This window comes from Chanos chanos, chromosome 10 (genome assembly GCF_902362185.1).
Source record: "Chanos chanos chromosome 10, fChaCha1.1, whole genome shotgun sequence".
NCBI classification, from domain to species: Eukaryota; Metazoa; Chordata; class Actinopteri; order Gonorynchiformes; family Chanidae; genus Chanos; species Chanos chanos.
Genome location: NC_044504.1, coordinates 2,404,843 through 2,419,249, shown reverse-complemented (window position 1 = coordinate 2,419,249; position 14,407 = coordinate 2,404,843). Strand labels below are relative to the sequence as shown.

At 40.7% G+C, this 14,407-nt stretch overlaps 1 protein-coding gene across 1 annotated transcript; it reads left to right on the top strand.

The window, feature by feature from the left end:
- The first annotated feature begins 2,457 nt into the window (after positions 1 to 2,457).
- asb18 (ankyrin repeat and SOCS box containing 18) lies at positions 2,458 to 10,387 on the top strand. Its single transcript, XM_030787295.1, has 5 exons — positions 2,458 to 2,662; positions 6,230 to 6,497; positions 7,692 to 8,205; positions 8,799 to 8,912; positions 10,202 to 10,387. The coding sequence occupies exons 1-5, from the start codon at positions 2,458 to 2,460 to the stop codon at positions 10,385 to 10,387; spliced, it is 1,287 nt and encodes a 428-aa protein (XP_030643155.1).
- Positions 10,388 to 14,407: the final 4,020 nt, after the last annotated feature.

Sequence of the window (14,407 nt, the reverse complement as noted above, 5' to 3'; positions counted from 1 at the left end):
ATTAGAACAAGCCTTTTAGTGCTCCAGTAATCTACAAGGATTTACTATGGATCTTTTTGTTAGGGAGCTAAAGGTAGCCCTAACTTTTCGCTGACTCACATACACTCCAGTGCAACAGCGGAATTCAATATATTTCCACGTTTTTTTTTTTTTTTTTCTCTCTCTCTCTCTCTCTCTCTCTCTCTCTCTCTTTTTGCTGACGGCACTCTTCAAGCAGTCGTTATATTGTGGCAGTAACCATGAGAATACCTGAGGGCAGAAAGATGTTTTTGTTTTAACAATGGATTTCATCATCCCTGCTGAACAATTAATTAGTTTTGGTCCTGAACTGTATATTGTGCCTTCGCTAATGATTATGCTGATATATGTGTGCTCTTTCCTTAACTAGCTTTCTGCAAATGCTATGGTAGACACAGAGGATTCAGCAGCCTAGTTAGAGTTTCTCAGGTCTGACTGCATGCACCATGATACACAGAGATATCCTTTTAATATGAAATGAAATTATTCTCTCTGTTTAATATAAGAGGGATGCGGCCACCTCTGAACCCAAATTTTCTTCTTTCTTCTTTTCCTGAATGTTGGATCACTTCTGGTTTCTACTGAACGGAAGTAGCAATGTAAAATCATTACAATCATTAACCAAAGCAAACAAATGTGCAAGAATAGTTCAATAGTTCTGAATAACCAACAGGCCAATAGTTTGTTAGTTAGAACAAGAATAAAATAAACAAACAGCACACAATACAGTCAAAATCACGTCAAGAATCACCTACCAAAGGCAGGGTTGAAAAGTTGAGTCAAACTCTCGGGAAAAACTAAACATACTAAATGATGTAAGGTCAAGTACTATCTTCCAGCACATCTTTCTTCATAACCTGCTGAGCATTTGCGAGATGATGGAAAAAACATGTCTTCAAAACATCCTCTTCTTCTTCCGAACCTCTTCAGAGATCAATTAATGAAATATGGTGTGCTTCAAAGGGAAGGGAAGCAGGAGTTTATGATGTAACTGAGAGAAAATTATATAAACTCCTGTGATCAACCAGTTGTTTGAAGGTCAGCTGCTTGGGTGGGAGATGCAAGTTACATTTTTTCCTACATCACTTTTGCACAATAGTTTTACAAACGCATCTGATCTTAGCATTCAATTACAAAACACAAAATAAGCAGCAAAAATCAAAGATGATGAGAAAAACATTCCAATATTGAATTTACATTAAAATAAGTTTCATGGGAGCCGATTCATTCCTCTTAGCTGAGCTACATAAGCTAGTCATGTGTAGGAACTGACTCAGAAGGGGATGGGGAACAACCAAACTATTAGGACACAGGGCTAGACCAAACTCCCCCGCTTCTACAAGATAAAATGATGAGTGACTAGAATTACAGCGGTGTGGAACAATGAAAAGCAACCCCTTTGTTCCAAAGAGCAAACAGTCCACAGCTCCACTGTTCCACTATCGATGTCTCACGCACTATTTTTTTTTTTTCTTCGGGATCATTGTGCGAGTAATTTTAAGGATATTTGAGTTTAAAGGTGTCCTGATCTATCATTTTTACAGCGTCATTTAATGTTTTCATCTTGATTTTTTTTCTGGTAAAGTTTATAGATGTGTTATGGAAGCATTTGCTCATGAACGAAAGCCCACGTGGAGCTGAAATATGTTTAGATGCTATTGCAACACTACACCTTAGCCTGACAATGCAAGCTCTTCTTCACCAGCTTCAAAGAGAAATTACTACTACTATGCTAACCATATTTGCTACAAGCAAACACTACAATGAAGCACATCTACATCTTGTATTCACTGGTAAAGTATTTGTACTGGTCTTTCTGCCTTCACCCTTACCTTCCCCTCACACGCGTCTTTCTCTCAGACTTGTTCATTCTCCACGTATCTCACAACATATAAATTTGTTCTTTCACATGATTACAATAGTTTCTCTCCATCCTGTCCCTCTACCTAGAGTCTTCAGAAACAATGCCCTACTCCCATAAATTAAAGGCAATACAAGAGCCAAACAGACCTAAATTCCAATCGGTTTGTCCATACTTCTTACTCTTAGATTTTGTTTCTGTGTAAAATGAACCAAACTTGAACATGGCCAAAGACTGCTCTGCACCAGTATCTGATACTGTGTGTTAGCAGGTCAGGCTCTACTGGTCTGCATCCTGTTGTTAAGATTTGCAGCGTTTACAAGATAGAAACTGACCTTAGGCCCCTTCAAATTCACAGTTAAAATAGACGTTCACACAGACACTCCTGCTGCAACATCATTTTAATCTGCTACTCATGTTCTATTACTGGAAACCTGATTAAGTTCCAGTCTGGCTGCTCTATCTTTAGGAGCAATCATGAAGAAGAGGGAGAAACGACGCCATCGTCTTGACATGTCTTCTTCACTTGTCCTGAGTGCCACGGATTGCCAGAGTATCTTTGCGAGCGTTGTTAAGTAATGTCTGAAGACATCAAATTGGATTACCCTCTCCAGTCTGATTTTGTACAGACTCTTAATGAAGCACTGGATAAAAGAGACCTTAAATGTGTGGAAGATCTTCTTAGAAGAGTGACTCCAGAGAACCCCAATGCTATCATTGAGCTGTCAAATGATGACTGGAAGAAAGATCCTGCCGTAGAGCTCCCTCCAGCTGTGTTGCTAGGTGAGTCCAATTCACATTCAGTTAATACAAATGTGAACACAGAAAAAGTTATGCAGTGGATCTGCTTTAAAAAAAAAAAAAATCATGTGACTAAAAACAATGTGACTCAAAGTTTTATTGGTAGAGAGGGCAACAGATATTGGCAGTCAGGATAAACAATAGCAGAATTTGTTCAGTAATGTTTATTTTTAGACAGCATCTGTGGTTATTGGCACTTTATTGTACTTAACATCAGGGTGCCCTTTCACTTTCTGCTGGAGTTCACCTCTGTGGGCTCGATCAGATGAGAGGTCGGTATGCAAAGCATCTGACTGAATTGGACTCAGAATTCCAGGGCAACTGTTAGGCCAGATATGATTGGAGGACAATGCAGTCACGCCTTGTCTTTTGTTGTCATGTCTGGCGAGTCTGGTTCTATTTCTGGACAAGGTAATGTCATTGCAGCTGCATTGTGCTTCGTTTCCCCGCTGACCTGCTTGCCAATCCTGACCTCTCCAACAATCACTCTGTAATTTGTTTTTAGCAACTCAGCGGACAAGTAGAAGGTGTGATCAAGGCCACTCTATCATAGCATGGAAGGCTCTCCAACAATTGCATTCCATTTGAACTAAAAATACATGATGTAGAGCAAGAGTGGTAATATATATAACAGAGAAGGTCAGCCAGGTAAGAGCCCAGTCAGACAGTGAACAAACAATAACATTAGCAGCTATGCTCTCTCAGAGCTCTGAGGCATACATTCTGAGCCATTTCTCTGCAAGCGGGACTCAAAGAAGGCTTTCTCTGAGAAGGTCTTCAGAGAGTGGTGAGACTCCTGAGAATGATAGATGCAGGAACATCAACAAGAAGCCAGGTAGAGACTTTCCTTGTCCCCCTGTCCTGGAGGAGATGCTCACTCATCACTGGAGAGATCTGCAAGATGGGTTTTCAGACCCAGATGAGCTAAACAAGATTCTGGAGTTTCAGAGTGACGAGCTTCGGTGGACTGCACAGAAACAGGGTGAGGTGACAGGGTGAGGTGACACGATGATGATGATGCAGTCAGTAACGAGTTTAGTAGAACTCAAGGATGCAGTGTGAACATAAAGAGATGGAGAAAGAATGTTTGCTGTATGCCGTGAATTTAACAGAGTTGAAGTTGATGTTATTTCAAAGCGAAAGGGTCAAATGAACCTAAGATTCATGTACAATTCAACTAGTTCACCAGTAAGTGCAACCGTGTGTGTGTGTGTAGTGATGTCATTCTCTATGACTCCAGAGGCCCCATTAGCTATGGGGCTTAAAAAGTCATTTTTCCATGAGTTCATTTCATAATCATGTGAACTAACAGTGTAAAAGGCATGGCCTCCGTTGAGGAAAGTTCCTGGAGCGATTCGGCCATTTAACATGCTTTTTAAACCAAAACTGACAAGGGAGAGTCTAAAAAAATGATTGTAAGGATGCGTCACTGTTAAAGAGGTGTTAACAGATTAGGGGATCCTTCAGAGCCTTACCCAGGATTCACTTACAGACACACGTCTACATGTAAAGCCCCCCCCCCCCATTATCTGTCAGCCTCTCCTTGTCAGAGGAGACTTAGCAACTTTAAAACATTTCACGACTTGTGGTATATTGACAAGGTCTTAAATGTTCCCAGTGTTGCATTTAATTATGTGTCGAAGTCAGTACGTTTACATTGTAAACTGCATTTTGATGCTCTAGTTATGCAAAAATGTAGGATAGAACAAAAAAAGAATTGTCCCTCTCTCCATGCAGGATTGCAAAGTTAGCTTCCTATCTCCAAATCCCACAAATGAGTCAGGCCAAGTCTGAATCTTCAATTTTGAATCTTAAGATTTGTTTGAAATGTAACTCCCGTGCATCGGATCTCTTTATGTGAATGGGCTGGCAGAGATGTAACAGATTAAACCAAAACAAAACTAAAACAGTTTGTTTGTTCATTACCCAGCGAACATACGATATGTGTTTTGGACAAAGATTTAAAAACAAACGTTTCATTTGAAAAAAATTTCTCTTTGACGTCCCACAGTAAAGAATCTGAAGCCAAGCAGCAAATAGCTAGATCTACATTTGACTTGTGTAAAAATAGAAAATGTTTTGAAAGTTGCGTACGGTAAGGATATGTGGGGAATGTTATCTAAAGAGCACTTCATACAACTATTGGCATAAGATATAGTCCATAGCTCAAACAGGATTTAAGGTCTCTCGAACATCAACTGCTAAATATGGATCCAGTAAGCTTGGACAAACGAATGAAGTACAAAGCATGGCTATTAATAGAAGCAGAAAAGTGTGCAAAGCCAGAGGAATATGTGACTGGCGCTATATAAACTCAAAGGCCCAGAATCCTGAGGGTATTTGAGAGTCAGGAGGAGATGCTGAGGACACTGCGGTTTGAGAGCCTATGCTCCACAGTGCAGCTGAATGGATGGGAGGCTCTTCTGGAGGATGGAGGCTATGGAACCAGGCTGGACTCGGGAGGGAAACTCGACGCACGCTCCATAAAACTGTTCCGTGCTGTAATGTTGGGAGATGCGAGAGCGCTTCGTAATATCCTGAGGAAAAGCTACATCGATGTTGATGTGTTTTACAATGTGAGTGATGATGAGCTTGAGTGGAAAGCAAGCTCCGAGAACTCTTTTGGACCTTCAGGTAAATAGTTCAGTAATCTGTTGCTATATAAATCTCCATTTCATGGAGGTAAGGCAGTGGTCTTCAAATGTAACTGATCAACATAAAGCAAGTTTTAATATGTGTCATTTTCATGTTTTGTTTTCTTGTCTTTGTCCAGTTCCAGTGACTTTTCAAGTGTTTGTTTAAATACATGTCAGCAGCGTGTTTTACGTTCACCTCATAATTTACAGTTGTGAAGTTCCACCTGTTTTCTAAAACGCATTTTCTAAAGTTGTCATTTGTAAAATATGGGCCAAAGTAAAAGAAAAAAAAAGCAGCTCAATTTAAAGTATCACCTGCCACCTACATTAATGTAGTTGACTATAGTAATTGACTGAGTGAGGACATGTCATGACTTTTAACAGCTGTAGGTATGATGCCATATTTGACCAGCTAGCAGCTTAAAGTGGTCAGATGGCCAGCTAGTAGACTGCATGTAATACACAGAGAGGGTGGTTTAAACATATAACCAAGGTATCATCTGGCAAGTGGCGCCAACCATGACTAAGAGATGTGTAGTACACATATGCATACCATGGCTCGGTTCACATCATAAAATGAATGGAAAGATAAGGGAGATAAAGTGTAGCATGGAGGAACCTTCAATCGTATCAGAAGTTCAGAATCTAATGTTCAAAACTACAGACTCATGAGCTGGTTTAACAGTAATATGGACATGCACAAATAAACAGAATTTCACAATAGTTGCTTTACATTCATTTATAAACTTTTCCAAAAAAAAAAAAAATGCTAACAAAAAATCAACCATGCCCACAAATTCAACTTGTACTGAACCATTCGTGGGTTGAATCATCCCAGTTCAGTGTATTAAAGAAAAGCTGACTGATCCCGTGGTCACTGGTCCAGTAAATCTTCTTTTCTGTGTTTTTACAGGGCTGTGGTCATTGGAGTATAAGCGAGAACTGACCAGTCCTTTGTGCATTGCTGCTGCACAAGGCTTCAGTGAGTGCCTACAGTACCTCCTCGAGCACGGAGCCCATCCCAACCTCTGCGCGGGTGGAAAGACAGCACTCCATGAGGCTTGTGCTAACAGCAACACTGAGTGTGCAGAGCTGCTACTGGAGCATGGTGCGAATCCCAACCTGCTGACGGAAGAGGGCGTGACAGCCTTACACTTGTGCAGGACACCTCAGTCACTCCGGTCAGCCAACTGAGTATCATACAGTTACAGTTCACTATAAAGCATGTGAAACAGTGGATGACAAAGCTGTCGGTTGAGGGGTGTTTTTCAGTGTGCCTGTCATACCCACAGCACCTGTTGTCCCTGCAGAATCCAAAGCCCTTAGTGGCTAGAACGCTTTTGACTGAGCTAATTCCCCCTGCTTTGGCCGATCAGAAATATTGCTCCCCACATTTTGTATGCTCCTTCCCTTTATAGAAGCGCATGATCTTTCTTCTCTGCACTGCCGGATGAGTTTGGCTAGAAATGTGTGTAATGTTACTATGGTAGCTAAACAAATCAGAGGCGCGCCTTTGTCCAGTTAACTTTGATCGCTGGCTAGCAGCCGGTAATTTTGCTTTCAAACAGCTGTTAAGGAAAGAAAACACACAAGAAAAAAATTAGAAAATATTTACCACATAGTTAACTAATACTGGTGTGCATACCACCTACTCACTGCATTCATTACAGTGAGCAGGAGGTCTCAGTAAATGTATAAAAACAAACATAAATCAAATATGTGAGTAGTTTCTATTAAATCTCATTCACCATTTTTCCACCCCCTCTGCTCTGCTCTGGATTTCCAGTTTCCAATTTTTCGTACAAAACTGATTAATAAACTCTTGAAGTTTTCTTATTGTAAAAGAATTTATGATCTTGATACTCTGGTCTTTAGTCTCATTCTGTTAAAATCTGGCCTCAATTAAGGCCAATCTAGAAAGCTAAAGGCAGACAAATCACGTGTTTTTCTTAAGCTGCATGCCATTTGCTGGTCTTAGGATACACCCGAAAAGAATGAAAATGTATTATCCTTTTCTAGGTCATCACTTCTGCAGAGCACAGAATTGTTCACACAGCAGTATTTAAGCCAGAAATCAGTCCCCAGTGACAAATAAAGTCCAGTGTCAGAGATCAGGGCTTTTGCACAAATGGGCAAGTTTACGGAGACAGTGTGATACAGGACTGACAAAGCTGAGCTGGATAGCCCAGCAGATTGGCTGGTTTGTACATGGCTTTGGTCAATAAGGTCATCATTTACAGGGTACTCTGCAGTACAAACTACTCCAAATCCAATTAGTTGAACCAGAACAGAGTGATCTTTGGCACAGTATCCTAAAACAGTCTAACATCAGACCTTTGTAAATAAGTCTAACAAGTTTCATTTTGTCAACACAGCTGTGCTAAGGCACTGGTGCGACATGGAGCCAAAGTGAACCTTTCCAGTGAGGAGGAGGAAGAAACCCCTTTACACGTGGCAGCCAGATTCGGCCTTCCACACCATGCTCAGCTTTACCTGCGATATGGGGCTTCTGTCAACCACACAAGCTCCTCAGGTGAATCCCCACTGGGACTGGCTTGCGCTGAAGCCCAGGAAAAACACAGCGATGATCAGGATGAAAGATACCTCCAGCTGTGTCGGCTCTTGCTGTCGTACGGAGCGAACGTGAACCTGGCTGACCGAGAGCGCCGCACGCCGCTGCACAAGGCCGCACGAAACGTGCAACATGCCTTGGTGGAGCTTCTTCTGGACCATGGCGCTGACATCAATGCTATTGACTACAACGGATGCTCCCCCCTCTCTTGTGTACTGCAGAGTTCTGTGATCCGGCAGGAGTGGCAACCTCACACTGTTGTTCAGACCTTGTTAAACCGCGGCTCCATCAAAGTGTGGCCTCAGGCCCTGCTTAAGGTAGTTAAATGGCAAATGACAAAAGGAAGTGAGCTTTCACTTGGAGATGAATTTCTTTCTTTCTTTAATTTTTGGAAACTTGAAAGCATCGTGTGGACTTCTGTAATTAGCTCAAAGATTTGAGAAAAGTTTTTTTTTTTTCGCAATGCTGTTAACCCAGTAGGGTGTTCAGCCGTGCTGTCATGGCCATTTCCTGTGATATAGTTCTATGACATTTTTCCGTATTTCCCATTCTACTGGTCTGCACAGATCAATGTTTGATTTCCATATCGGTGCAGTACCAACTATTACTGTTAGAAATAGGAAGCAGTTACTCTTAGAAAAATAAAAAGCAGGTAATATTTTACTCTGTTAAAAACAAACATTAAGCAACCTCAATAAAAATTTTGGAAAGTGTGATTTAGCCAGTTTTAGCTACTTTTCTGCTGCAGTCTCAATGCAAAGGAGCTCACTGATCCTCAGCCATAGACATACTAAACAAATAAAACTGAATTCTGAATTCTGAACGAGAAAAGGTACCAGTCTTCCAAGCAGTGAGATGATAGACTTACAAAATTGATTAACCCACATCTGAATTGTTATACTTTTGACAGGTTTTGACAGCTTGCGCAGCCGCCCCTAAAACTGTAGAGATCCTGTTCAACTCCTATACCCTTGTTCCTGTGACCTACAAGTGGGTGAAGGCCATCCCAGAGGAGATGTTACAGGTGGGTTCTTCACATAACCAATACATGGAAAGTGGCAAATCTGGATGAAGTAGGAGTAATTTACTGCATTAATGAACTGCAAAGGTCCCCATGCACAGTACTGCATCCTCTCTGTGGCTATATCTGCAGACATCTCTTCACCAGATCACATACAGCGTTTCTCAACTCCAGTCCTAGTGACCACAAGCCTACATATTTGGGCCATTGCCAAGAGCCCCAGGCTCAAGAGGGCACAGGAATCATTAATCAGTAAATAATAAGGATGGGCACGAGTACTAGAGTATTTGCAAGTGACAGCAATGATCAATCATGACAACACCACAAATGCGTGAATGAACATTTATCGAACATATAACAATTTTTTTCAATCTTGCAACTTCATGAAGTACATTTTACACCGATCCAAGTCCATTATCAAACAAAACAACATAAATCCTTCCAGAAATGGAGCCATAACTTTTAAAATAAAAAAGCGGGGCAGGGGCCTCCTCTAGGCGAAAGCTGTAGAACTAACTGTATAGCTAACAATGGCTTCAAACACGCACTGTGAAGTACAGTGAAGCTGTCATATAACTCTACTACTAGTGCAATGCACCATCACCTCTCATTTAAACACAAAATGTCGAGCGAAAACGAAGACGCTAGCCAGACACGAATAATGTCTTTTACTACAGTCAGATGTACATGCGATGCTGGCAGAGTTTGGAGAACAGCATAGCTAATAGCCAAAATGTTAGCCAAAGATTTGCTGCTTCTAAGTTTTATTGAGGAGGAAGGATTTAGAGAATTAATGAATCACCTGTCATTATACCAGGTATGTAGGTATGATTAACACAAGGGATGTGTTAACAGTAGAAGCTGAACTTTGTTGAGGTTTTTGTAATTTATGCGATATGTGAGGTTCAGTAACCCAATGCTCATGTTCAAGAAAATATTGTTTTTAAACTGTGAGGTTTAAATAAAATATCCAATTATCCAAAGTATTTCTTTATTCTCGTCCAAATTAAATTGTGCTTACTGGTGATTACACTCGTTGCGAGACTCATTTTCTCTGTCAAGTACTCGAGCTGTCAATATGACCAAAATGCACATCGCTAGTAGATAAGTGGTATCAGGTGTGATTGTGCTAGACTGCAGCGAAAATGTGGGGTCTTGTAGGACTGGGTTTGAGAACCTGTAATCGACTATGAAAATACAGAATATATGCCTGACAGATGCTAGAGCTCTGATTTTTTGTTTTTTAATGGTCTTATGTTTTTTTTTTGTCTGTTTTGTTGTTTTTTCCATAGCTGCACAGGTCCTTTTACGAATCACTGTTTGCACTGGACCACACACCCCGCAGTTTACAGCACCTGTGTCGCTCGGTGGTCAGGAAGCACTTTGGGAAAAACTGTTATCTCCTCCTTCCCAGGCTACCCATCCCCAAAGCACTGCAACTCTACCTTCTCTTAGAACCTGAGGGTTTCATTTACTGAAGGTCAGCGTTGATTGCGGAGAACAAAACACAATGATTTAATTCCCAAGCAAGCAGTCTTTCAGCTTAATGCAGCTCCTTGAACCTGATAAGACCTAGGCTAATTAGGAAAGATAATTAGTTCTACAATATCCTGCCCGTGGTGATGACGATTTTTGCTGCAGTCGAATTGTCTCTGAATCTCATTAGTCTCACTTTGTGAAATGATAATATCTTATGAGCTCACTCAGGTGCCTTTTAATGTAGGATAGCTCTTCAACCAGCAAGTTAATGTGAGTCTGCTAGCTAACACTGACAGCACAAACACAAGGAAGCCTCTATCTGTACTGCATCGGAATATATCAGGATACATCACAGCTTTATATCTGATGACAGATGAATATATCCTACTGGGAATCCCAGCCTTGATTTCTTACAGTAGAGAAAAGAAGCAGTAAGAGTCATCTATGCGTTTAGTTGATTACATCAGAAGATGCACAATCAGACTGGATGAGTGAAAGCGTCAGCCCTGTAGACACAACCTGGGTTATCATTACAGCTCACTTTTAATGTAACACGACGGCGTGAAACTTTTGACGTAACACAACAGTGTATTAAAATCACATGGAGTTCTTGGAACTACTCTTGTAAATGTTTCTGCCATACTTGAATAACCCTCAAACCGAGCTATTATGGGGGGGGGGGAAAAAACTGCACTTCCTTGTCAATCTAAAGCATACGCAGTGCTGTTCAGGACATTTGTCATACCGTTATAGATGAGCTTTGATACGCAGTAGAATTGGAATGACTGATCAATGTAAGTTGTATGCTACTGTTATTCTCAACTGTGTACTAGTTTAATGGTGAAGGCCTTTTGAAATTTTGAATTTTTGTTTTTGCTTCCTTTTTTTTTTAAATCTGTTTCACTTTCCATTTTATAACATTAAAGGTTGATCATTTGAAACTATTTTGTAATTTGTTATGATGTCATTCACTGCCCAGTGACACTTGAGATAAGTGAAAGTTGGTTGACAAATCAGGACAGCATGGCAGGAGAGGTGTCTTCCATAATGGTATTTTGAAGTCTCTGTTTGCTTTGTGTTGTTTTGTGTCATTTCGTCTCGTGTCATTTCGTGTGAAATCAGCCTGGATTAGATTTGAGAAAGCTGAACAAACCTCCCTCCTAAAGTCTTGTCTAAGTATATCATGCCACATGTCAGTGGTTAAGATTGTAAGCTGTGGCTGGTGTATTTATCCTTTAACAAGAAAAAAAAAAAAAAGTTTGGTAGTTGACAATAATTGGCTTGCAGTTAATATAGTTGTGACAATGTCCTGGCACATTCAAAACACATCACACAGGAATTGGTGGAGCAAACAAGTGGTTACATTTTACCAAATCAAGATATCAGGATGCTGTAATGCATAAACAAGGAAATTCAGGAAGTCACGCACTGACTTTGCTGTCTCACATGGCTCCCTGGTGTCCAGCAATTCTTGCAAGAACCAGAATCAAATTGAAAACAGAGTTTTAGTCATCAGCCCATTGCCAAAATCATTCTCCAACCTCCACAATTCCCACAATGCTGATGCTACAACCACTCCCTGTCTGCCACAGTCTTCTCGTTTGACACAATCTGATCAAATTTGGTGGGGAGGGGGGATTAGTGTTTATAAGAAATTTGTAGAGAAATTTGTGTTTGTTGAAAGCTAAGCAGCTACAATCTTCACCCAAGATCTTCCCCACGAAGTGAATTTGCAAAGCAGTCAGTGCCAGCTCAGAGTTTCCCTTCCTAGCTGGGGGAGAGCATCAACCGCCGAGGCCCTTCAAATCTCAGCTCTCAGGGATGGGAGGCGCTGTCCGTTTGAAAAGAATGTGCAGCAGTCCAGATCAACGATCTGGATATTGTTGGTGTCCACATGTGGCAAACCAACAAAATAGACCTTTTTTTGGTGAAAATAAAATTCTGAAAAGAATGTGCTAGTTTGAGTTCAACAGCAACATCTTGGTGTTTGTATATCTGTACCTGGTAAACACTTAAAGTTTCTCTGAAAAAGAACCTGAAGGGAAACTAGTCAGCAAATCAATTCAACATGATGTCCAAACAACTATCAGTCAAGGATTAATTCAGTTTACCACAATGACGGCACCAGCTTTGATGAGTCACACAAAGCAGAAACATTACAAACTGTTTCCTTGCTGTTTACTTTTCTGTAAGTGTAGACTGAAACATTTCTTAATTCTCTGATGTCTTAAAAATTCAGAGTGGGACGTTTTGAGAACAGTTCAGACTGCTAGCACAACATTTCAACCAAACTGGCCCAAAAAGATTTCCCCGGGGTCTCCACACAGCTTTAGAAGAAGGTTGCCATCTTGTGGCCGGTCATTGTTTTTCTTTTGATAATTACACAGTCTAACGTGCTTCAGACAGCTCATTTCTGGAGGTAAATTCAACGTATGAGTAAAAATACGGTCAACCAATGACAGCTCTAAACCAGCTATTCCACCCATAGTAAAGTACTGACCACATACCACAAGGCGCTATTTAACGGGCAATCCCTTTCTAAAAAGGGGAAACTCTATGACCATGGCATTACACAAAGATGCCCTCTTGTTTTCTTGTCCTCAGATTAAATGACGTTCCTCTCTGGCTCCAGGGACCAGAGAACAAGCCCAGCCCGTGTTCCCCTCATACATTTACACTCTGCCTCCTGGGTGAATGTATCTAAGCTAATTAAAAGATAACTGACCAATTACAACAAAATACGCACTATTATCACCCTAACACTCATGCAATAGATACTGCCATTCACACACCGCTACTTCCATTTAACTCATCTGAAGGGCACAGAATGAGGAATTACCATTATCAGCAGAAATAAGGAATACATATTACTTATTTATGGCTACATCTGTAAATACTAGCTGGAGATAGATAAGTTTCGGTTAAAAAGTTAAGGAAATAATCGTTACAAAAGCAAACATAAAAAAGAAACCCTGAATATTTCCCAATGACACTATAAAGACAGTGAAACAACCCTCTGGTTCCCCTTCACAACCAGCATAAGTGGAAAAGCAATGTCAACATCGTAGAGGGTATATGGGTCAATGGAGCACAGATATCCTTGACAGTCAGTAAACATTCTTCTCTGTAAATGATTAAAACACCTGAAAGCCAACCTCTTGATGATCACATGACTTGAGACTTTCATGTGGTTTTAAGATGATTCTGCAGATACTTTCCTCCATCATAATGAATGGTAATTAAAAGCCAAGGTCTTTTGGTTTCTTCTACTTACAGAAATCACAAAAAGTGAAGGAGATACCACAACTGTCTCTAATGAGTGGTTAACATTCAATTCAGCTACTCTGTATATCTTTCTATTCACATGTCAGAATCAGATTTATTGGCCAAGTATATTAACACGCACAAGGAATCTGGTTCCAACCGTTGGTGTCGCTCTAGCAATACAGACAATATACACACACTGCCTGGCCAAACAAAAAGGCACACACTCTAATATTTCGTTGGACCACCTTTAGCTTTGATTATGGCACACGATCGCCATGGCATTGTTTCGACAACCATATGCAACGTCACAACATTATTTCTGTCCAGAGTTGCATTAATTTTTGGCTGAGATGTTGTTGACGACCAGAGAGTCTAATGACTCTGTAAAGTCTTCTCCAGCACATCCCAAAGACTTTCAGTGGGGTTAAGGTCAGGACTCATGGTGGCCAATTCATGTGTGAAAATGATTCCTCATGCTCCCTGAACCACTCTTTCACAATTTGAGCTCGACGAATCTTGGCAGGGTTGTCCTGGAATATGCCCGTGCCATCAGGGAAGAAAAAAAATCCACTGATGGGATAACCTGGTCATTCAGTACATTCAGGTGCTCAGCTTATTTCTTTTAATTGCCTCATAATGTCACTGAGCATAGACCTGACCAACTGAAGCAACCCCAGATCATAACACTGCCTCCAGAGGCTCCAAATCCAAATGGTGACTTTTTTTTTTTTTTGCCAGGCAGTGCATTATTT